General features: G+C 38.2%; 1 protein-coding gene across 1 annotated transcript; it reads left to right on the forward strand.

The window, feature by feature from the left end:
• The first annotated feature begins 120 nt into the window (after positions 1–120).
• HESX1 (HESX homeobox 1) lies at positions 121–23,391 on the forward strand. The gene is made up of 5 exons (XM_057704322.1): positions 121–1,383; positions 21,301–21,579; positions 22,095–22,294; positions 22,586–22,687; positions 22,784–23,391. Exons 2-5 carry the CDS (start codon positions 21,423–21,425, stop codon positions 22,880–22,882), a joined length of 558 nt encoding a protein of 185 aa, XP_057560305.1. The 5' UTR covers positions 121–1,383; positions 21,301–21,422; the 3' UTR covers positions 22,883–23,391.
• The last annotated feature ends 1,067 nt before the right edge of the window (positions 23,392–24,458 follow it).

Genomic DNA, 24,458 nt, shown 5'->3' on the forward strand with positions numbered 1-24,458 from the left:
CCTGCCTGCCCCGCCTCCCGGCGCGCCCATTGGATCGCGGCGACGCTCGTCAGTGGGGTGGGGCTGGCCCGGAGGTTCTTTCACCGCTCTGGGCTAGGCGGCGAGCGAGGGCCTCGCAGGCGGCGGAGGTGGCCTTTCGTGCGTACCTCGAGCACCTACACTGCGCGCGGGCGTTTGGACGTAAATCGTAGTGGACCTTCTTCCCCCAGCAGGACGTGCGTCTCCTGGAACCAGACCCTCGAGGGAGGACCGCACTGGCGAATTTGGAGCGGTTTTACTTCTCCCGCAGCATTTTTCGTCAGAGACCATGGAAGAGGCCTCACGAGTTTCCTCACATTATAACCTCCCCATCCCTCCCCGAAGCGCCGTCTCCCCTCTCCAGCAAAATGGTGCTGGCTAACTCATGTCTGTGAGATCAGTTGTGTCGTTTAACTTGGCTTTCTGGTAAATTCGTGGACAGTAGACTCGAAAAGATTTTTTCTGAGCCCTTGGATATCAGTATATTCCGTTAGAAACATGACTTTGCTGCCAATGCATCAGTTCTTACCTGGCCTTGAGAGACTGACACGCTGCAATTCAGACTTCTATATTTCCTGTGAATCACAAATGAAAACATCTGTGAAAAGTCAGGGCACACTGATATGTTATGTTGGTAACATTAGCATTTCTATTAGATTAAAGTTTTGGAAGACTCTAAATAGCTTCTTCAGCCTCTAACTTTTTTTACAGGAGAGAAAAGTGAAGCTCTACTTCTAGAACTTGGTCTGGATTAGGACTCCTGCCTCTTGTGTGCATCTTTATATGTTTATATTGAAACATAGTATCTTTATACAGAGAAGATGGCAGAATCACTAGTGTCTTATAAATAGCCATTAATCCCACCAACCCATCCCATTTTCATTCAGGAAATATAAGAAATGCTGAATAAAGATTATTAGTTGCCCGGTTCCACAGATAAATTGGAATAAATCCAGGTACAGTGGAACAAATCCAAATACAGTAACCGGAGTGGAAGTTACTTTTTTTAAACTAAAATATTAGGTTTTCCCATGATTTCCTGAAGGAAAAAATAAAATCAAGTTTTAAAAGTTTTACTAGGTAGACTTTCAGTATGGTTTTGCAAAATTATCCTCAGCTTTCAATAAACTTTCAATAAGAGCTCTCCCCTTAGATTGTTTATCAACTAGTCACCGTGTAGAAGAGATCTTTATTTTTTGAAAGGTGGTTTGGAGTCAGTTCTTACAGTGTTACTGGTTCCCAGCTCCTTGGAGGTACCCGACAACATACAGATCTCAGCAACACAACTCTGGCCTTCTACGTTTCTTGTCTACTCTGTCGGCACAGTGGCATGCAGCCTGGCTCTAAAGAGGGAAGGCTTTCAAGGTAAGTGACATTCTTGGTTGAACCTGTGATTAGATCATAAGTGAAGGAGAAGAAAATTAATGACAATTGATAAGAATCAGGAGTAAGTGACAAGTGAAAACAAAGTGTAAGAAAGAAGAGTAATTATATTGTGTAACTGAAGGGGTTTGGCCAGTTAACTTGGCCAAACTAAATGATTCCAAAGAAGAATTATCTTAGGTATCTGAATTATCTGGGTGGGGTATTATCACCAAGTTAAATTTTTTTGTTTCCTTTTTTGTATGTTATGTGCACCTAAACTGTATTTTTGTAAAGGATTCTCAAGAGGCTATTGTATTATTGGAGAGAGGCAGGGAATTCTTGCCAGGCTCAGCTAATTAAAAACCAAAACAAAAACAAGTTGATGTTCAGTTGGGTGGAGAGGCAGTTTGGTCAAATTATGAAACTAAAAAGAACTTTAAAGGCTTTCTATTTGGAACCTCTAGCTTTAGGCTACTGTTCACTCTGCTCATCCAGAAAGAAGATTGTATTTCCTACTTTAAAACACCTCTAAAACTGCAGAATTGCAGTCTCCTTTGATAACCAGTTTAAGTTTAATCAGCCTAAGTTCTGTACAGTTGACCAAACTCAGTTCCTTTTATACAGGAAATGAGACTTGTTCAGAGAATGCCTCAAGCGTTCCTGGAGACTCCTGTGTGGGTAGCATAGTGAAAACTTTGGCCAGGAGGTTAATTTTATGGAAGGCTAGGCAGGATTAAATGACATCCACCAAAGAATTCATTGAGACATTTTACAATATAATTTACAACAAAAGGACATACAGTCATGTAAGTAGATTTGTTAATTATTAGTCTCCTAAAATTATATTTGATCGTCTTATAATTAGGTTTTTACGGATACTTCTTGAAGTTCTGGTCTGTGGTATATAATAGGAAAGAATCCAACAACCCAAATGACACTGGTGCTTTTACTTTTTAAAATTATCCCCTTAGGTTAGTGGTTACCAAACTTATGCACACTTAAAAGTCATCTGGGGGAGGTTGTTAGAATACAGATTACTGAACCTAGCTGAATATTCCGATTCAGTAAGTCAGAGGCAGGGCTGGGACTCTCCCAGTTGAATCCCAAGCAGATCATCCTCAAACCACATGTTGAAAAACTCTATCCAAAATGGAAAAGAACCATTTTCCTTTCCCAAATAACCTTGTATTTTAGAAAATTTAAAGAGTCAAATAAACATTTAGGAAAGAGTCTTTGGTTCCAGCTGTGGATGGTGAGAGGGGCACCATTTCCAGAATCACCTAGAGAGCTTGGGAATCCTCCCACTTACAGATATCTCCTGAAAGGCTCCATCAATCTGAAATTCTGGGATAATTCATAATCGTTTTGAGAGTATAATGTATAATGCAAATAATTCTAGATGTTACCTAATAAATCACTCCTTCATGAGACTCACTTTAGCAGATAACTCAGTTGTTTTCTTAACATTCAGCTGAGGTGAACCAAATTCAAGAAATGAGTATATTAATTGATATTTTGGGAACCTGGGTCACTTTCATCTCCTCTAAAACATTTGAACCAGTGGTAGAGCCGGGGGAAGCTTTGGCAATTGGGGGATAGAATCAAAAGTTCTGAGGAGTGAGTTGCAAAAAGAGGTGGGTGGGCGGCCAGGACCAACCGATTGTGCCCATTGCAAACCACCCTCTGGCCTTTGACCTTAATATTAATGTTGCTTTTGCTCTTTGCCACAGCATCCTTAGATTGCAAATTTGTGGCTAAAACATAAATCCTTAGAAAGGCAAATTCCATAGCTTCTACTTTCTTGTCTGTGAAAGGAATAAAACTTTATTTTTTTAAAATTTTTAAAAAGTTTTCTCTTTTTAAATATTTATTTTGTTTTATTTTATTTATGTTTTTATTTTTGGCTGCATTGGGTCTTCAGTGCGGATCGCAGGATCTCAGCTGCAGCATGTGGGATCTTTCATTGCCGCCCTTGGACTTCTCTCTAGCTGTGGCGCCTGAGCTCCAGGGTGTGTAGGCTCTGTAGTTTGTGGCTTGTGGGCTCTCTAGTTGCAGTGTGCGGGCTCAGGAGTTGTGGTGCGCGGGCCTAGTTGTCCCACGGCATGTGGGATGTTAGTTCCCCAACCAGGGATCGAACCCAAGTCCCCTGCATTACAGGATGGATTCTTAACCACTGAACCACCAGGGAAGTCCCTAAAACTTTATTTCTATGATAATTGTATATGCCTGTTTCTTTTATGATTGCCTTGATTTGTTTTTGGAAGATTAGGACAGGGTAAACTAATTTCTTTGATCAAGTCAAGAACTTTGAAACCAAGCTGCATCATTCCTGTTTCTGTTGGGAGGGCAGTAAAAGCATGGGCATGAGCTCATGGACATGGACTGTGGAGCCAGCCTAGCTGGCTTTGAATCCTGGCTTCACTCTATTGTTTCTGTGACTCTAGTTAAGTTACTTAACTTCTCTGTGTCTCCATTCCATCATCTAAAAAATGGGGTTTAGTGTAGAGAACCTATGTGATAGAGTTTGGAAGATGATTATGAGCTTTCAGAATAGTACTGGGCAGAGTAAGCATTCAGTAAAAATCACCTAAGTATTCTTGTGATTACTTACTGTTAAACATTAAATGTTTCAGTGCTTTTAAGGCAGCTTTCATTTTCTTCATTTTTCCCTCTTTATTATAACTAAAGAAACCAATATTTTCTAAATCAGAGGATTGTCCTCATTATCTTAGAGAATCCTGATACTCTAAGATATTTGATTTTATTATATTTTATTTTTGGCTGCGTTGGGTCTTTGTTGCTGTGCGCAGGCTTTCTCTAGTTGTGACAAGCAGAGCACAGGCTCTAGGCACACAGGCTTCAGTAGTAGCAGCACCTGGGCTCAGTAGTTATGACTCACAGGCTTAGTTGCTCGTGGCATATGGGATCTTCCTGCAAGAGGAAGTACTGTGTCCCCTGCATTGGCAGGCAGATTCTTAACCACTGTACCACCAGGGAAGTCCCCTGATACTATTTTAAATAATATTGCCGTTACCCTTGCTAGAGTTTTATCATGTTGATTTAGGGGCTTTTGTGGCAAAATCAAAAAACTTTTAATAAGTAAATATATATTGTGATATTTTGCAGAAATGGTATAGGTACCAAACCAGCAAAGGCTATTACCCTGTTTTGGGGTTTGTTTGTTTTGGCAGTAGGAAGGGGGTATGCCCTTAGATTAAAAGACATAAGACCTTCATGGCGTTCCTACTCCCCAGAAGTTCTGGGGAGCAATAGGCAAGTCAGTGGAGAAGAGATTGCTCTTAGAGAAGCCAATGTGTCTCGTGACGGGTTATTCATTGAAATCATTTTACTTTTTATAGAACCGCAGAAGACAGTTAAAAACCAGAGTTACTGAGACTTGATTTAAACCGGTACTGTTTATGTCATGGCTAATGCAGAGAAGGCTCAGAGTTAATCAGCACGTCCTTCCAAGAACACTAGATGGTGCTCTGAATTTAGTTTTGGGATTTAAACTCCCTCAGGAAATGGCTCTTTATTCAACAAATATTTATTAGGTAAAGAACAAAATATTAAAAATCTCTGCCCTTGTGGAGCTACAGTTTAGTGGAGATGGTAGGAGAAAGACAACGAAAAATAAACATACTACATAGTATTAGAAATATAGTATATTAGAAAGTGGGAAGTGCTATGGAAAACAGCAGGGAAAATGGGGTGAGGGCAGTTGCAATTGTACGTAAGCTTGTCAGAGCGGACTTCATTGAGAAAGTGACATCTGAACAAAAACTTGAAGGAGTCACTGGAGTGAGCAATGGGGACATCTGAGGAGAAGATGTTCCAGGAGGAGGAACAACCAGGGTAGAGGCCCTAAGCCCCAAGGCAGGAGTGGCCTGGCTGTTTTAAGAATTGCATAGAGATCAGGGTGGCAGGAAAGGAGTGAACCAAGGGGGAAGAGTCTGTTGGGGAGGAGGAAAAGGAGGCCAGATCACATAAAGCTTAGTGATCTGTGTGAGGATTTTGACTTCTACCCTGATTTTGGATAAAAACACCTTTACTTGTGGTTGTGATTTGAAACAAATGTTGGAGAAGCTGGATAAATTAGTGATATGAGATATCATAAATTATGGGCAAATTAACATTGTCTTAAGTAAACTTAGTACTTTATGAAAGATATTGATTTAAAGGAAAAGTTACATGAGTGATTTAGGTAAGTCATGTTCTATGTACAGGGTCAAAAGTAATGTCTTAATAACAGAAGACAATGATTTCATGTAAAAACAGGTGTATGGTTTTTCCTCTTTGCTTTCTGAATAATTCAGCCCTAAGACCATTAGGTGGGGCCAAATAAAGTAGAAACTTATGCTAGGTGGGTGAGACATGGGGGCCCAGAACAGGCTGTTGGAGTCCAGTAGGGGTGAGGAAGGCATCCCCACACAGGGACTCCCTGGTGTGGGGTGCCAGAGCCTGTGCAAGGTGAGGGGGACATCTGCATAGAGGAGTAGAAAGGTAAAAAAGGCATTTTGGCTGGAGGGACAGCCCCCAGGCAGCAAGATGTTGGAGCAAACATAGGGTGAGGGTGCCTGAGAGGGCTGCTTTAGAGTCCAAGCATGATGAGGAGGGCTTTTGTGCAGGTTGGGAGCCTGCTGCAGGATTTCAGAATGCAAGGGGTGTGGGGAATATCCATGAAAAAGGGCAGCCTAGTGCAGGGTCTCAGAGCCCCAGTAGGGTGAAGAAGGCATCCACAGAGTGGTTGGGTATGGGGTGTCTGAGCCCAAGCAGGGAGAGAAGGGCATTTGTTCACCTAGGATAGGTTATTGGTGCTCTAGTGGAGTAAGGAAGGCTCCCACGAAGTAGGGCAGCCTGGGACGAGGTGTCAGAGCTCAAGTGAGGAGGTAGGGCATGTTTGCGGGGAAGGAGTGGAAGCAATGGTAGTTTGGTTGCATAGAAGGATAGATGCAATGGGTAATTATATTGAGGATAAGGGAAGCCAAGTTTCTCACTGTCAGAGAAGGGAATTACAGATATGGAAAGGGGAAAAGTTAGAATGAACCCTCTGGTGCTAGACTGGAATTAGAGGTATGCATGTGAACTCACAGATTTCAATAAATGTATAGGAGTAAACTGGATGTAAAGTGTGTATGTGTCACATACCTGCATATGTTTCCCAGCATTTTCATCGAAAAGGCTTGTGAGCACAGATGCCCCAATAGCAATGATTGCACATCTGAGTCCATATCTTGGCTTCCAAACACCATTCTCCATTAAAAAGAACTAGAGCTCAGGGGCTTTCTAGGTGGTGCAGTGGTTAAGAATCTGTCTGCCAAGGCAAGGGACACGGGTTCAATCCCTGCTCCAGGAAGATCCCACATGCCTCAAAGCAACTAAGCCTATGTGCCACAACTACTGAGCCTGTGCTTTAGAGCCCGTGAGCCACAACTATTGAACCCATGTGCCACAACTACTGAAGCCCATGCGCTTAGAGCCTGTGCTCCACAACAAGAGAAGCCACGGCAATGAGGAGCCTGCGCACCACAATGAAGAGTAGCCCCTGCTTGCCACAACTAGAGAGAGCCCGTGTGCAGCAACGAAGACCCAACACAGCCAATCAATCAGTCAATCAATTTATTAAAAAAAAAAAAAAAAAAGAACTTGGGCTCCTTGGAGAAATGGCTGACTCTAGGGCTGGAGCAAGAAAAGAACAAGATGTGCCTGAGACATATTGTTGTTCTGGAAAGTAGAAAGTGCTCAAAAATTATGTGTCAGAAGAATGCAGAAGTCAGCTTGAAGGGGGCTCCCATTAGCCAAACCAGGGGAAATTTCAGCATCACAATAAATAATGAGATTATAAATCATTAAATGAAGTAGGAAACCATGAGTCCATATTAATATAAATAAATGAATAAATAGAAAGTTTGTTGAAGAACAAAATATTTACATAGGCTTAAAATATCTCACCAAAAAAGTACTACATTATAAAGGGGAAACCTGGCAGACACCATCTTAATCAAATGCTCAAAGTTAAAATCACCAATAATGAGACAAATCAAAATTATGTGCTACCTGATAGGAAATGAGAACACAGCATCATTTCTGTGTTATCCTGCCAAAGATGCTTAACCTGAATCTAATCACCAGGAAATATCAAACAAACCCTAAATGAAGGACTTTCTGCACAGTAACTGACTGTAATCTTCAAGTTTCCAGGTCATGAAAGTCAAAAAAATACTAGAGGATCTGTTGCTGATTGAATGAGACTAAAGTAACACAATTGAAGGCAATGTGTGATTCTGAACTGGATCCTTTCACTGTAAAGGATGTTATTTGAGACAATTGGTGAAATATGAGTTGGGTGTGATGATTAGGTGGTAGTGACATACTGTTAATTTCCTAACTTTGATGACTTTATTGTGATTATGTAGGTGAATGTCCTTGTTTGCAGGAAAAACACACTGAAGTATTTAGAGGTAATGGAGCATATCATATCAGCAACTATTCTCAAATGGTTGGAGAGAGACGTTTTTTGTACTGTACTTGCAAGTTTTCTGGAAGTTTGAGATTCTTTCAAAATTAAATAGGAAACATTAAATATTAAAATGAAAACTGGTACATAGGTATAATCATGAATAGACCAATGACATGATATGTCGCTAATTGTTTATTTTTGCCTTAAATTTTTTCAAATTTTAAAGAGAAATTATTAAGTAAATAGATGTCATGGCTGTTGACAGGAAGAGATCATGGTTCCTGGAGAGCGATTAGACCTCAGGGTACTCAAAATATTCCAAAGATGATTTCTGCTCTTTTCTATCCCTGCCCCCCAGGCATATATCTGCTTTAATGGGGACCCAAACACTGCTGAGAATTCTCAGGTAGTACTTACATGAAAGGATCCAGTGGTAACCATGACACCTACCTTATTTGATTATAACCTTTTAGAAATATGTATTAACTTTAAGGCAATTCCACTAATACCTGAGTTGTGAGATTTCTGAAATGTTATTTCCAGTTATCTTCTAATACTAAAATGAACTCATTTATTTAGGTTATCTGTGTGAGCTGTATAACAATAATGTTTACTATTCCAGATATAATCCCCTAACATATTTTTAGAATCTTTATCATTTAAATTGCATGCTGCCGATTTTTCATCAGTTTTTTACCTTCTCAATCTGGGAACTATATTTTAATTTTGAGGTAATTCAGTTTGCTAAATACTTTGTCATTTGTTTATATGATTAGCAATACAATTTTCAAGTGGTAAGCTCTCCATCTCTATTGTCTCTGTTAATGCTGTCATTATCCATTTGGTCACATAAGCTAGAAATATGGAAATCATGTTCACTTCCTCCCTCTTACTCGCCTCGACAGGTACACACACACACACACACACACACACACACACACACACACACACACACACACACACACACACACACCCTCCTACACCTGATTTGCCTGCATCATGTTGCTTTTCTCTGACCTTTTCTTGAAACATCTCTACCTGAAGACATCTCTACCTGAAGACATCTCTGAAAAGCCTTCGTAGTGATATTGATAATGGTAAAAAATGATAGCAAACAGTTTGCATAATGTTAACTATGTGTCAGGCATTATTTCAAGGGCTTTGCAAGTATTATCTCATTTGATCCTCCAGTAAGTACTATAATTATCCCCATTTAATTACAGAGGAAACTGAGGCACAGAGAGGCTAAGTTACATGCCCAAGGTCACATAGATAAAAAGAGGCAGTGCTGGAATTTGGACCCAAGTAGTGTGACACCAGAGGTGGGCCCTTACCACTCCTCAGTCCTGTTCAATCTCATTCAAACAGATCTGGGCCCGTTTCTGCTCCCATAGCCTCTTGTGCACACATCTTTATTATACTCTTATATTGAAATTTAGTATTTATTTGTTGGTGTTCCTAGAAGAATACAGAATTTTGTTATTTATGTTTACAAAAGTAGAGAGAACAATGAAACCACATTATTATATTTCTATTCATTAGAGACAATGAATCCACATAACCCATCACTCCAATTCAGCACTTATCAACATTTTGCAACACTTGCTTCAATTATCTTATCAACACTTGCTTCAATTGTTTTCTTTCTTTTTTCCTGAAGAATTTTAAACTAAAACCCAGACATTCTGAAATTTCACCTGTAAATACTTAAGTAGATCTCTTTTAGAAGGGCATTTTTTAAAATATAACCATAATCACATTATCCACCTAACAAAAGTAATATTAATTACTACCTTCTTGATCATGAGTTTCTTAAGGGCAGAAATCATTTCATCTCCTGATTACCTAGTACATCCTTGATATATGCTGAAGTGTAATAAACGTTTGTTGTGGTTCAAAAGTTTGTCTTTAAGTTGATAAGAACCATGACATTTATCCTCCAGAAAGAATGTTATAAATAACAATCAGGTTCTCAGGTTAACTGACAACTTTCATTTAATCTCCAATGATTAGATTAAGTGGCACTAACGTGTAGGCCTGAGCCCCTGGGAGCCTTAAATCCTAAACTGTTTTATCTTTCATTATTGAGTCTGGGGAAATCCTGAGTCTAATTTAACCTAGCCCTGAGTTTTCTTGTTCCTACTGTCAGTCTGGGGAGGACATAAAGACAAGGGCTTGACTGGGTGGGAGTGTTCATTGGTAAAAATTTCTTATAAGAAAATATGGCAGAATCCACCAAAAAAAAAAAAAAATATATATATATATTCTTTTTTTCATAATAAATTCTGGTTTATTTTTGGATGATGAAGAAGTAATATATTCTTCAAAGAAACTTTTTTATGGAAATACTCCTGCATGTGTGCTAACAAGGTAGTCATTGTTTGTTATAGTTTAAAAAATTGGAGACAAACCTAAGTGCCATCATCAGGGGTGTAGTTCAATAAATTATGGTTCTTCCACTTGATGTAGCACCAAGCAGCTGTTGAAGGATGAGGTAGAGCTATACTTGCTGATGCCATGTCGTGTCAGTGTGGGAGAACGACATTGCAGAACAGTATGTGTGTCTGACTCCATGTGGGTAAGAACGTGTGTGCATGCACCTACCTATTTATGTCAAGGCATTCTAAAAAGACAGGAAGGAGCAGCACTAAACCATTAGTAGTGGTGACCAGTGGGTTGGAGAGTAAAAAGGGTAGAATCGAAGCAGACTATCATATTTTACTCTGTATACCATAGTATTGAATAAATTTTTTAAACAATAGAAATGCATCAGTATTTTAGATGATTTTTTATCAAATTTTTAAAATCAAGGGCTTGATATATGCAAGGCACTATACTGAAAACAATTTTGACTGATTTGAAAGTGTAAAAATATGAAAATCTTTCGCGATTAAGAAGAGCGAAGCCTAAAATGTTTTCTAAGTGTTATAGAGTGAACTTATTCTACAAATCTTTATTTACTATCTCCTGTTTGATGGGCACTGTGATGGGTGCCAGGAGGGACAGAAGTGTGTGTGAAATAGTCCCAACTCTCCTGAACCTTGTAACCTCTGGGAAATATACCATGTGTCTCAAGTAATAGCAATGGCTGATGAGGGCCTTAGAAACAACAGTGTCACAGATGTGAATTGTGCCTCAGGATTTTTAAATTTTAAGTTCAGATTTTAAAAATGAACCTACCATATCACTTTTTATTGAATTATAGTTACAGAATGTCATAATGTCTAATTTGTAGATTACCCTGGGGTGATATATAAGTAATTAATAAAAAACTGAAAGTATTTTCATGCTTTAAAAAGCAATGGCAGGGCTTCCCTGGTGGCGCAGTGGTTAAGCATCCACCTGACAATGCAGGGGACATAGGTTCGAGCCTTGGTCTGGGAAAATCCCACATACCTGAGAGCAGCTAAGACCGTGCACCACAACTACTGAGCCTGCGTTCTATAGCCCGCGAACCACAGCTACTGAGCCCACGTGCTGCAATTACTGAAGTCAGCACACCTAGAGCCTGTGCTCTAGAAGAGAAGCCCACGTACCACGACAAAGAGTGGCCCTCGCTCACCACAACTAGAGAAAGCCCTCGCATAGCAATGAAGACCCAACGCAGCCAATAAATAAATAAATAAATAAATAAATAAATGAAAAGAAGCAAGCAAGCAGGCAAGCAATGACAACAATAGTAAACACACAGCATTTACATTGCCTGTCCAGTGTACAAATGTCACCTCTTCCTAGTCTCATTTATCTATCCATCTATCTGTTTATTCATTCTTTCAACAAATATTTATTGTATATCTACTTTGGCATTGTTCTAGGAGGTACCACAGGTGTAATAGTAAAAAATAATTTTATTTTAGAAAACACACATTTTAAACATTTCAAAATACTGAGGGTCTCAAATAGAACATTGTAATTCCTATGCAGAAGTAAGGGGCAAATGTCATTAAAGCTTTGCTTATTGCATTTCTTTCTTATTATTCTCACAGGCTGGTTTTCTTTATTATTATGCTATGAGTGGTTTATAAAAACCTCTGCCAAAACACCTAAGATGTTGGACACTTTTCCTGATGGTTAATGATTTGAGACTTAATTGAAATACATAATTAGAAAATAAATGTTAGCAAAGCCTATGTTGAGTTACAAGTTACTGAAGTATAAAACCTCTCAATTTTTACTTCACCTTGTACCTTTAGATGTTTAAAAAATAGGGTGTCCAATTTTACAATTCCTAAAATCTCTTCTGTTCAGTGTCAGTGTGTCAGGCTTTTATTTCTTATCTCAAAATAAATGTTGAAAGATATTGAGGATTGATCATATGCAAGGTTTCACAACCTTTTTCTTTCTTTTTTTAACTTTTTATTTTATATTGAAGTATAGTTGGTTAACAACGTTGTGTTAGTTTCAGTTGTACAACAAAGTGATTCAGTTATACATATACATGTATCTATTCTTTTTCAAATTCCTTTCCCGATTAGGTTCACAACCTTTTCTTAATTGGTCGGTACACTTTGATGTTTATATCATGAGATCATTGGTGAAGATGTTACAGTGGCCACTAATTGATAAAATCAACAGAACAGGGAATTTGGAGATAGAAAAGTCAAGGCTCTGCTGTTGCGAGTTGGTGACTTCTGCAAATTACAACTGAACTCTCAGTTTGTTTTCTCAGCTACAGAATAATGATGGATTTGTTAAAGGATTAAGCACAAGTACACTAAAAATGCTTTAAAAGCTGTAAATCATTATAGATATTTTGTGTTTGTATTCATTATAACATTACTCTAGATAAATAGCACTTATTAGAAACCAACAGTAGACATTCTATTAGTGGTGAAACACTATTCTCATGTCAGAAACAAAACAAGGATGTCTGTTTTCATTATCACTGTCTTCAACATTGTTCTGTGCTTCTAGACCAGCGTTGTCCAGCAGAGCTTTCTGCAGCGATGGAAATATTCTCTGTCTATGCTGTTCAGTATAGTAGCCAGTGGCCACATGTGGCTACCTAAATTTAAATAAATTACAACAGAATAAAGTTTAAAATTTAATTGCACCAGCACTTGCACTAGCCGCATTTCAAGTGCTCATTAGCCACATGTGGCTAGTGGCTACCATACTGGATAGTGCAAACATAGAACATGTCTATCATCTTAGAAAATTTTATTGCACTAGAAGTTCTATTTGTTTACAATTATAGAATAATGTTTAATTATAATCACATATCCATCCACCAATCCATTTTATTTTTTATGCATTTTAAGGTAAGTTACAGACATCAGTATATTTCTCCCCTAAACTCTTCAGCACGCATATCATTAACTATAGTTCAGTACTTGTTTATGCTTTAATAGGTAAAATGTTACACAAAGTGAAGTGAATAAATCTTAGAGTATTAATAAGTATTGACAAATGAATACATCTGTGTAATCCAAAACCTTGCAAGATATAGAACATGACCATCATCCCCCAAGTTTCCTGATTCTTCTTCCCATTCATTCTCCACGTCCAACCCCAAATTTTGATTTTTTTCAACATAAACTAGTTTTGTCTGTTCTAGAACATCACATAAGTGAATCAAACTTCATGTATTCTTTTGTATAAGGCTTCTTTGACTTATAATGTTTTTGAAATGCTTTTGAAATTCATCAGTGTTGTTCCATACATTGATATTGTATATCAATACCTTTATGTTGTTGAGTTGTATTCTATTATATAATTATAATCCACATTCCTGATGATAGACACCTAGTTACCAGTTTGGGCTATTATGCTATTATGCTTCTATGCATATTCTCATGCAAGTCTTTTTGTGGATGTGTTTTTGTTTTCCTAGGAATGGAATTGCTGGATCATAGCGCAAGTATATGTTTAATTGTTTGCTGCTAATATATGGGATTAAATTCATTTTTGTATATTTACCTTTATAGTATGACTTCGCTAAATTCATTTATTAGTTTTGGTGGCTTTTGTGGATTCTTAAAAGTTTTCTATTGTAAACAATCATGTCATCTGTGAAAAGACCATGTACTTCTTCCTTTCTAATCTATATGATTTTTATTTCTTTTTCTTTCTTTATTACACTGGTGTTCAATAGAAATGGTGAAAGTGACCATCCTTGCTTTGTTCCTAATCTTAGGGAGAAAACATTTAATAGTTCACCATTAAATAGTATGTTAGCTGATTACTTCTATAGATGCCCTTTATCAGATTGAGGAGGTTACTTCTAATCTTAATTTGCTGAAAAATTTTTTAAACTTATGAATATTTTTCTGCATGTGCTAAAGTGATCACATGATTTTATTCCTTTTTTTGTTAATATGATGAATTATATTGATTGATTTTTAAATGTTAAACCATCCTTGCCTTTCTCGGAAAAGCCCAGTTAGTCATAATATATTATCCATTTTGTATATTTCTATATTCAGTTTGCTAATATTTTAAGGTTTTTATGTGAGGGTTCATGAGGGATATTTGTCTATAATTTTTTTTGAAATTTTTTGTTATCAGGGTCATTCGGGCCTCATAAAACAAACTCAGAAGGGTCCTTCCCTTCTTTCAGAAAATAAGCCCATTTTCTGAAAGTTTATTTAAGATTGGTATTTGTGTTAAGATTTTCTTTAAATGTTTGATAAACTTCACCAGTGAGGTTACCTGGGCCTGAAGTTTTCTTTGTGGGAAAGAATTTGATAACCAATTCGGTTTCTTTAATAGATATAGAACTAGTCATGTTTTCTATTTCATGTTGTCTCAGTTTTGGTAATCATATATTTTTCAAGATATTTGCCTATTTCCTGTAAGTTGTTGAATTTACTGATATAAAATTGTTCATTGTATTCTTTTATCTTTTCAATGTCTTTTTTAGCCTCTGTAGTGATATCACCTCTTTATTCCTAATGTAGATAATCTATGTTCTATCTTTTGTTCTTGGTCAGTCTACCTACAGGTTCCCTCCCTCCCCACCCCCGACCCCAGTTTTGTTTTATTTTTTGATTGGAGTACAGTTGATTTACAACGTTGTGTTAGTTTAAGGTGTGCGGAAAAGTGAATCAGTTATATATATGCATATATCCACTCTTTTTTTTTTTAGATTCTGTTCCCATATAGGCCATTGTAGAGTACTGAGTAGAGTTCCCTGTGCCCCGTTTTTTTTTCGTGATCGAGCTTTTTAGATAAATTATCTAGTGCTGCATAAATCACCCAAAACTTAGTGATTTAAAACAGCAGTATTCATTTAATACCTCTCATAGTTTCTCTATGTCAGGAATTTGGGGGTGCATAGAGACAGAACTTGGATACCCAGTTCTGTCTTGGAGTCTCCATTAAGATTGTGGTCAGGTGTCATTTGGGGCTTAAGTAATCTGAAGGCTTGAGTGGGGCTGGAGGATTCACTTCTCAAGTGACTCTGAGTGTTGACAGGAAACTTCATTTCCTCTCCATGTTTGCCTCTACACATGTCATGGTGGCTCGCCTCATGTGCTTGCTGATCTTTGATTATGAGATTATATTTGCTTACTTTTAATCTGTGGGAATCCTGTGGACCTAAATTAGGGAGGCTTTCTTCCAGAGTGTATTTGGTTGGCTTTTGCCAGGAACCAATATCCAAGTGGCCTGAAGTAAGGGTCTTCAGTTCAGCTTCCCTACCTGCGGCTAGCCTGAGGGTTAGAATCCTGGTTTCAGTGATGTTAAGGATTTTTGCCCTCATGGGTTACCTCATATTTATCATTCGGTTGCTGATCACTGCTACCAGTCCTGATTTCAATTCTTGGTTGTTGGGCTTTTATTGTTTTGTTTGGTGAACAAAGTTTCCCTTACTTGCTGGGATCTCAGCAATGCGTTTGAAGGTATATTTTGTCCAGGATCTAATTGTTTTGTAGTAGAAGGGTCTTTCAAGGAATATGGCTCAGCATATTGCCAGAACAGAAATATTCCATTCACTCTCCAGTTTATTTCAAGTCTGACTTTTTTCTCTACCCCTCCAGTTTGCAAAAGTTGATAATAACCCCCTTGTTAAAAAACCTAGTGGATACATTTCTGTCCTCTTCTTACTCAGCTTCTCAGCAGCATTGACACAGTTGACCATTCATTTATTCTTTCTTCTACTATCAGCCAAGTACTGTTTGGGATGCTAGAATGAACACACCAGACAAAAATTCTAGAGATAGGAAACAGGTAATAAACAATAAATATAATAAATAAATATAAAAGGGATTTTCCTGATGGTCCAGGCGTTAAGACTGCACGCTTCCACTGCATGAGGCATGGGTTCAATCCCTGGTCAGGGAACTTAGGTCCCGCATGTTCCACAGCATAGCCAACAAAACAAACAAACAGAAACAAAACAAAAAAGATATATAAAAAGGCTAAAGGTAGTAAATGCTTTTAACAAAAATTGGAGCAGGGTAAAGGACATCAGGAGTCTTGAAAGAGAGGTTGAAATTTTTAAAAGGGCAGGAAGAGTAAGCCTCGTTGAGAAAATAATATTTGAGGAGATACTTGAAGGAGGTAACAGAGTAGACGATGAGGATATGTGAAGGAAAAATATTCTAGGTAGTGAAAACAGCCAGTCTAAACTCCTGAGACAGGATTGTGCCTGTGTTTTCAGGAAGAGGTCCAGTGTGGCTGGAACAAAATGAGTGTGGGAGATGTGATGGGACATAAAATCAGATAGGGAAGGGGGGCTGGCAGATCATGTCAGACCCTGTAGGACACTGTAAGGACTGACTTCTACTGAGATGGGAAGCCATTTTTTGAACAGAGGTATGATATGAACTGAGTTGGTTTTTTTGTTTGTTTTTGTTTTTGTTTTGTTGGCTGCGCTGCGATACGAGGCTTGTGGGATCTTAGTTCCCGACTAGGTGACCAGGAATTGAACCCATACCCCCTGTAGTGGAAGCGTGGAGTCCTAACCACTGGACCACCGGGGAATTCCCTGAACTGACTTGTTTTTAAATGACTCCTCTGGCTGCTTACTGTGTTGATAGAAAACCATAGGGAATCAAGGATAGAAGCAGGAAGACCACTTGAGATGCTATTGTAGCCATCTTTCTCCTTGACCCTTTTTCCTCTCTTGGGTCAATTACCATATCTCCAGATTTTTCTCTTGCCTTAGTAACTGTTTCCTTCTCCAGTTCCTTCTTGAGCACATCTTCTCTAATTTCCAAATGTTGGAAAACCTCAGACTTGGTCTTAAAATCCTTCTTGTATCTAGGTCCATTCATTGGGTGATCTCATGCAAACCTCTGGCTTTTAATGGTTTTAATACCTATAGTATATGCACAAACTTAGAGATTCAGCCCTGAGCTCATACTCATAAATCTAGTAGCCTAGTTGCTATTCAAACTGGAACTCTTCATTTCTCCCCAAACCTTTCCTCCCTTAGTCCAGGCTTTCACACTCCAATAAATGACATTATATTTGCTCATGCCAAAAACCAGTCATCCTTAATGCCTCTCTTTCCTTCATTTCCACCAGTCCATCAGCAAGATGTGTTTTTCTATTCCTGAATGAATGAGCTGTTTCCTCCACAATGCTATGTGTCAAATAACCTCAAAAATCTCAGTGGCTTAAACAATATTTATTTTTCTCACTCACGATACTGCAGGTCAGTTGGTGTTTGGCTGAGTTTGCCTGGGTTTGGCCTACTGACTGCAGGCTGTAGGATGTGATGGGGTCTCCTCCATGTGTGTTCATTCTGGGGCTCAAGCTGAGGGGCAGCAGCTACCTCAGGGATGACCACATGGTAATATCAGAAGCTCAGGAGTGCAGACCAGTCATGATGGCACATTTCAAGCTTCTGCTCACATCGCTTCCCATTGGCTGAAGAAAGTCACATAGATAAGCCCAAAGCTAAGGGGTGGGAAGTACACTATATCCACTATGAGGCCACAGCAAGGGGTGCCTATATAATGTATTATGGGGACTGAAGAATTGGTACTAATTATTCAATTACTCCCACAACCTTGTGAAGAATTGTACTTCTCCCCAAATCCTCTATTAACCATCATCTCTTGCCCCTAGACAGTTATCTCTGTTTTCATCATACCTAGAACAGTGCCTCGTGTTAGTGTATGCTCAGTAAAAATGTATTGAATAAACAACTCCAAACTGATCTTCCTGGTTACACTCATCACTCTTCAGTCTCTTTCTACGTAGCGGCCAGGGTGGGGTTTTAAAACTGTAAATCCTATCTGTGATATAATAAAAAGAAATATATTGGTCTTTGTCCCCAATTCCAGGCACACAGCTACTAAATTTCTTGGAATTTCCTGAGTAATACGAGTGATAGGAGCATCTTTTATTCTAATGACGTGACTCTTGGTGGGTTCTAGGTAGCTTCAAGATGGGGGCTGGTCTCCAGAAAGACCAAACCTAGATTAGAAGCTTGTAACTTTCAGCCCTACCTCCCAACCCCAGGGGAGGAGAGAGGGGCTGGAGATTGAGGTCAATCACCAATAACCAATGATTTATTCAATCTTGCCTATGTAATGAAACTTCAATAAAACTCCTAAGGGACAGGATTTGGAGAACTTCCAGGTTGGCAAACACATGGAAGTCTTGGGATGGTGGTGTGCCCAGAGAGGGCATGGAAGTTCTCTGCCCTTCCTCCATTCCTTGCCCTATACGTCTCTTCCATGTGACTGTTTCTGAGTTGTATCCTTTGTAATAAACTAGTAAACATAAGCAACATGCTTTCTTGAGTTCTGTGAGCCATTGTAACAAATAATTGAATCTGAGAAGGGGGTCGTGGGAACCCCAGATTTACAGTTGGTTGGTCAGAAATACAAGTGGAAACTTGGGACTTGCAAACTGGTATCTAAAGTGGGGGTAGCCTTGTGGGACTCAGCCCTTAACCGGTGGGGTCTGCACTAACTCCAGGTAGTTAGTGTCAGAATTGAATTGTAGAATACCCTGTTGATGTCTGCGGAGAACTGGAGAATTGCTTGATATGGAAAAACCCATACACGTTTGATGTCAGAAGTGTTGTGAGTAAAAACAGTTCAGACTGTCATATTAGTCACAGCTTAAAACCCTGCCCTGAGTTCCCTCTGCACTTGAACTCCTTACCATGGTCTTTATAAAGACATCTATTATCCACCCTGGCCTGGCTCTCCAAACAATAGCATCTGGTACCACTCACTTCCCTCTAGCTCACTGCTGTTTTCGTCCTCAAATATTCCAGTGCTTTTCAGCTGCAAGACCTTTGTACTTGCTGTTCCTTCTGACTGCATTGTTTTTTCTCAAGGTCTTGGCATGCTAGCTTTCTTTCATCCTCAACTTCAGCTAAAATGTCAGCTCGTTAGAGAGGCCTCCCTGACCATCAATACTTAAAGATGCTCTTCCTATTCCACCCCTACCCCTGTTACATTTCATCACCATCACTTTGTTTAATCCTTTCAGTGAGTTTATCACTCTCTGTTGCTTATGTTTACTAGTTTATTACTCACCTTGTTTTGTGCATCACTAATCTCTAGCACCTAGAATGGTGTCTGGCACATGTTAAATGCTCTGTAAAAATTCATTATATGAGTATATGAGAAAATATTTTCTCTACATTTTAAAAGAAATTCTTTGATATCTTTTATTTCCATCTACTCATCCATATGTAAAATGGTATTATATAAGTCCAAATAAAATCAAGTCAGGAGAAATAAAAATATTACAGTGTTTGTGTTGATAAAGGAAGAAATTGGGGACTGGAGTTGCTTCAGCATGTGTTGTGGCATCCTTGCAGCTTGTGCCTCCGGGGCACTCATCTGTGGGGTTGAAGGTCTCAGTGAGGCCTCCTTCCACCTCCCTTACCTGGCTCACCTTTTTTCTTTTTCCATTCTCATCACTGGTTAATGTATGAGATAATTTACTTATTTACAATTATTGTTTGTTGCCTGTCTCCGCACCACCTCATTGGGCACATGAAGGCAAGGATCCTATTCTGTTTTTTCCGGTACTCAGTAGATGTTCAGCCCATTGTGGAATGAATGGATGAATGAATGAATGTTTCAAAGGAGAGAAAGGAATCTGGAAGGTCCTGAATCAGTCTCTTTCTCCAAGTCTTCCCAGAGTAAGGTCATCCCCACCATTGCACAGTCTGCCTCCCAAGACACTATAGGCAAAACCTCCATGAGGTGCAAATGTTTACTAGGTTATTCATTGTCAGAATGGCTTCACTTGTATATTTATAAATCCATCTTGTGTGCCTGTTGATGTTTTGTGTGTGAATCCTTTGTTCACTCTAGAGCTCGCATAAGGAGGAATTTAGCTTGGTATTTATGACATTGTTATAGGAAGTGACATCATGATAGGGCAAAATCTGATGAAGTTGAGCTCCATCCTGTAGAGGCTGCTTCCTCTATGACACAGAATACTTTTCCTCTTCCCACAAGAAAAGCCCAATAGTTGTTTAAATGCTGGATAAAGCCGAGCACTTAAATTTATCATTAAGAAGGTATTGGAAGAAGAGGAACAGGAGAGTACAAGAACTAAAAGTGTCACAACTTTGGCAGGAAGTAGCCACTTCAAAATCTTCCCAATTAGCAGCTGTGTTTCTCTTTTAACTTTACATTTTCTTAGGATGACGAAATTAAAATATTCTGGTCTTGGTTATTTTTCACAAACCTTATTGTCCTCATGAAAACCCTCTAGTCCCTCAAAATATCAAACAGAGAGAAATTTTTCTTTAAAAGATACAGTAAACTATGTTTTTTTTCTTTGAAATAACTATGATGGGAGAGAAATTCTTCCTTTAGTTTGAATACTCATGCTTTTAAGTTGTTTGGAGGTGGTTACATATGAATCTTCATATAAACTTGTATCGCTCTCATTTAAAAGAAAAGATGAAAGAAGAGAATTAGCTCATTAATTATGTAAAATACTTGGTGCAACTGTTCTTATGAATTAATCCAGGCACTTGGAAGACAATTACACTCAGTGTTAATAACATTGCCAACCTTTTCCAGTATGCTGCACTCCAAATACTATTGTGTTTTCATTGACAACATTCACTATTACATATGCATGTGAAAAACAGGCATTTTCATCAGAATTACTGTAATAGCATTAAGGGATTATTATTTTTTCCAATTTCTTTGGAAGAAAATTCACTTAAATTAGATTATTTATTACTTGACTGCTCCCCTATCTTGCCTGTATGTTTTGGTAACTGGAGTCCATGAAAGTATAAACTTCAGAATAAAAAGCATGATTTTATACATTAATGATTTCAAATAAAAGAGGAGTGCTAGTCTGTGCATCACTTCTTTCGAGAAAGTTAAGTCTGTGTTCTGTTTAGGAGAGATAACACTTTTTGTCCCTGTAGGTGGCCCCCCTGGTGTAGCCATTAGTTGCTAATTACTTGCAAACAAATAAACAATTAACTCCTGGAGCTGCTGGCTGGGCCTGTATTCATTGACATGCTAAAACTTTCTAAGATGGGATTTTAATTAGTGACGTTCTAAATCCAGCCCCCTTGTCAGCGGAGCCTTAAGGTGAACTGCAGGAAGGTCCAGCCCGGTACTTGTGGTGCAGAGCCAGCCAGAGAGGCGTGGAGAGGCCAGAGCTGTAGCTCTGTGCAGCCCACTCAAGGATGTCTCCCAGCCTTCAGGAAGGTGCTCGGCTTGGGGAAAGCAAACCCTCGCCCTGCTCCTTTTTAATTGAGAGCATCTTAGGACTGGACCAGAAGAAAGACTGTGTTGCATCAATGAAACCCCACAGGCCCTGGGCAGACACCTGCGGCTCTTCAGGTACGCCACAACTTAATTTTTAAAATTCTTTGTTAACTCGTTTGCAATGTTTAATTTGGCCTTTTTTTTCATACTACATAGACTTTGAGAAAAACTGCAGTTTCATCAAATTACATGATTGAAGAAACTAGCACTTTTAATGCCTCTAGCCGAGTCCTATGGGAAATAAAAAGAATATCGGCCTTAGATCCAAGTGGGTATGAAGTTCACCCACAGGAAATGCCAAGAACCTTCATTTTCTTCAGAAAATCTCTGGGTTTATCAGATTTTCTAAATCTCTTTTTGCTGAAAAATAAATGACAGTCAGAGGCCAAAATTTGTCCTCTGTCAGCAAGGCAGGGCTCACATTTTTGTTTGCTGTTTGGATTTTGGTTGATGAAAGGTCAGTTCTCCTGTGAAACCCAGAAGAATTCTACTAGGAAAATTAAAGACAAGTTCTTGAAATTACTTCTTAATAGAACTTTGTAGAATATGGAATTGCAAATCTAAGATGGGATTTATTTTTCTGTTTTTAGGGAAAGAGGGTAATCTATGTCTACATATCCCAAGTCTTCCTAATGGGATCTCATTACCTCATACTGTGGATCACTCAGTGCCGGAAGAAAGTGTTTTGAAATATGAAGATTACTTTTCAGCCTCAGAAAGACTTTCCTTGAAAAGAGAGTTGAGTTGGTATAGAGGCCGAAGACCTAGGACTGCCTTTACTCAAAACCAGGTAGGAAGTTTTTTCAACCAATGATCTTTAACACAAAGGCTTGAACTGACACCCTGTTGGGCAGAAGCCCATCCTCTTTGGGATCTCAGCTTAGAGGCCTTATTAATGAAACAATAGACTGTATCTCTCTCTCTCTTTTCTTTAACAGTTTCTGGATAGTCATTTTTTTTTAAAGCATACAGATTAATTGCCCAAGATTTAAATGCAATTATTTTGCTATACAAATTAAAGTCTATTTTATTATGACATACCAAAGATCAACATTTTAAATAACTATTCCCTTATTCTTAGATTGAAGTGTTGGAAAATGTCTTTAGAGTAAACTGCTATCCTGGCATTGATATCAGAGAAGACCTAGCTCGAAAATTGAACCTAGAGGAAGACAGAATCCAGGTAACTTTCAAATTTAGTTATTACTCTTGGTAATTAAAATGTTAAGAATAATAAAATAACATTTCTGAGATCTATTTTATTTTTCCTTAATTTTAGATCTGGTTCCAAAATCGGCGTGCAAAGCTGAAAAGATCCCATAGAGAATCACAGTTTCTAATGGCAAAAAAAAATTTCAACACAGGTCTCTTGGAATAGATAGAAAACTAAACATGGGAAATTATCTTCCAGTTGTGGCACATGAAGAATCAATGGAAATATCAAATGTTAAAAATGTGATGTTTTATTTTCTGTGTTTAATCTGAGTATTGTCTTTTTTTTTCCTGAAAATATATTGTAAATAATTACTATTATAACATGGTACCTATTATACTTGGGCACTTTTAGTTACTTGTAATAAAGGCCTTTCCTATATATTTTAATAAACATTTTCAGAAAAAGCCATCTATTTTTTGTGGGAAATTTAATCTAATAAATTAGTTTGCTAAAATTAGTAAACTCATGCCTACTTGACTCCACAACTGGATTCCATTTACAAAATAATTGAAATCAAATAATCTGAAGAATGGCACAGAGGTTTGTTTCAGTAAGTTTCAGTAAGTTTGTTTCAGTGTTTCCTTCAACTGCATTTTGAAACATGATTATTCTTAAATATAGAGTATGATTTATTCATGAATCTTTTGTTTCTCTTGATTTCTGGCATAAAGCAGTGAGAATTTCTCACCATAAATCAATACAAATCCTTATAACATTTTGGTTTCAAGTTATTCTTTTAAGCAAAGTTATTATGTCAAAGTAAAGATGTAAAGTCATCAGTTGTCTTATCCATGCCATTAGAATTGCATTGCACAAAAGAATTGAGCTACAAATAAATGCATACTTTTAAATACTTTTCTACTCCACTTATTGTTGTGCTTTACTTTCATCATCAAAGTGAGAATGATCATCTGGCCTATATCTGTTTCCAGTTTAGTGATTTCGAATCAACTGTATATTTTTTTTACAAGTAATATGTTGACTTAGGATAACTGTCCTACCTTTTGTGTATGTTCTGACATTGTCACTGGAAATAATCAGGGCACTCTCTGGGACAAAAACTGTATTTTCTTTGCATTTGCCATTGTACCTGTCAGTTAAAGACAGAAATAGTATAAGCTGTATCACAAGGGATTCCTGCCACTGGAAATCTGGGTATTTGTTTTCCAGTTAATTAATGGAAGGCCAAAGTGGTTGTTCTTTCTGATATGGGCAGAGAACTCTGACTTTGTTTCCTGGAAGCTGTATTTCAAGTTTGCCCATTTGGACTGAATTCTCCCTTTTTTCATTTTCTTTCCTTCCTGTTCCATCTGCCCTTCTTCTCTCTCCCAGTAATGACCAGAGTAGAAGGTTCTTGTTGAATTATTGAGTCTATGCCCATTATATATTTTTTTCTTTTCTTTCTTTAATTTTTTAATTACATGGGAAAGACTAGAGGAGTTTGCATCTTCTTGCTGAGGAAAAGTAGCATGACTCAGATTTTAGAGCTTTTTAAAAATCATTTACTGAAAACAATTTGGAGTAGAGAGCTCTGTGTTCCAGCAACTGGTCAGCAATAAGCTGTGCTTATCCTGGTCCACTATTGCTGAGGTGGAAAGGGAGGAGAAAGAGAAGGACAGCAGGGAAGTAACTGGAAGACCAGAGGTATTAAAATGTTTTCCAAGAAGTCTCTGCTGTCAGCCTGTAGGGCCACTTTTTCTAACATGAAGAGCTGCTTAGAGTAATATTGTAAAATTTG

Source organism: Hippopotamus amphibius, chromosome 13 (assembly GCF_030028045.1).
Source record: "Hippopotamus amphibius kiboko isolate mHipAmp2 chromosome 13, mHipAmp2.hap2, whole genome shotgun sequence".
NCBI lineage: Eukaryota > Metazoa > Chordata > Mammalia > Artiodactyla > Hippopotamidae > Hippopotamus > Hippopotamus amphibius.

Bases quoted from the DNA above. Each gene is read 5' to 3' on its own strand.
- HESX1 (XM_057704322.1), top strand. From the start codon at position 21,423: ATGTCTCCCAGCCTTCAGGAAGGTGCTCGGCTTGGGGAAAGCAAACCC. The intron at 21,580-22,094 runs GTACGCCACAAC...TTCTGTTTTTAG, and splicing joins AGACACCTGCGGCTCTTCAG to GGAAAGAGGGTAATCTATGT. The intron at 22,295-22,585 runs GTAGGAAGTTTT...CCTTATTCTTAG, and splicing joins CTGCCTTTACTCAAAACCAG to ATTGAAGTGTTGGAAAATGT.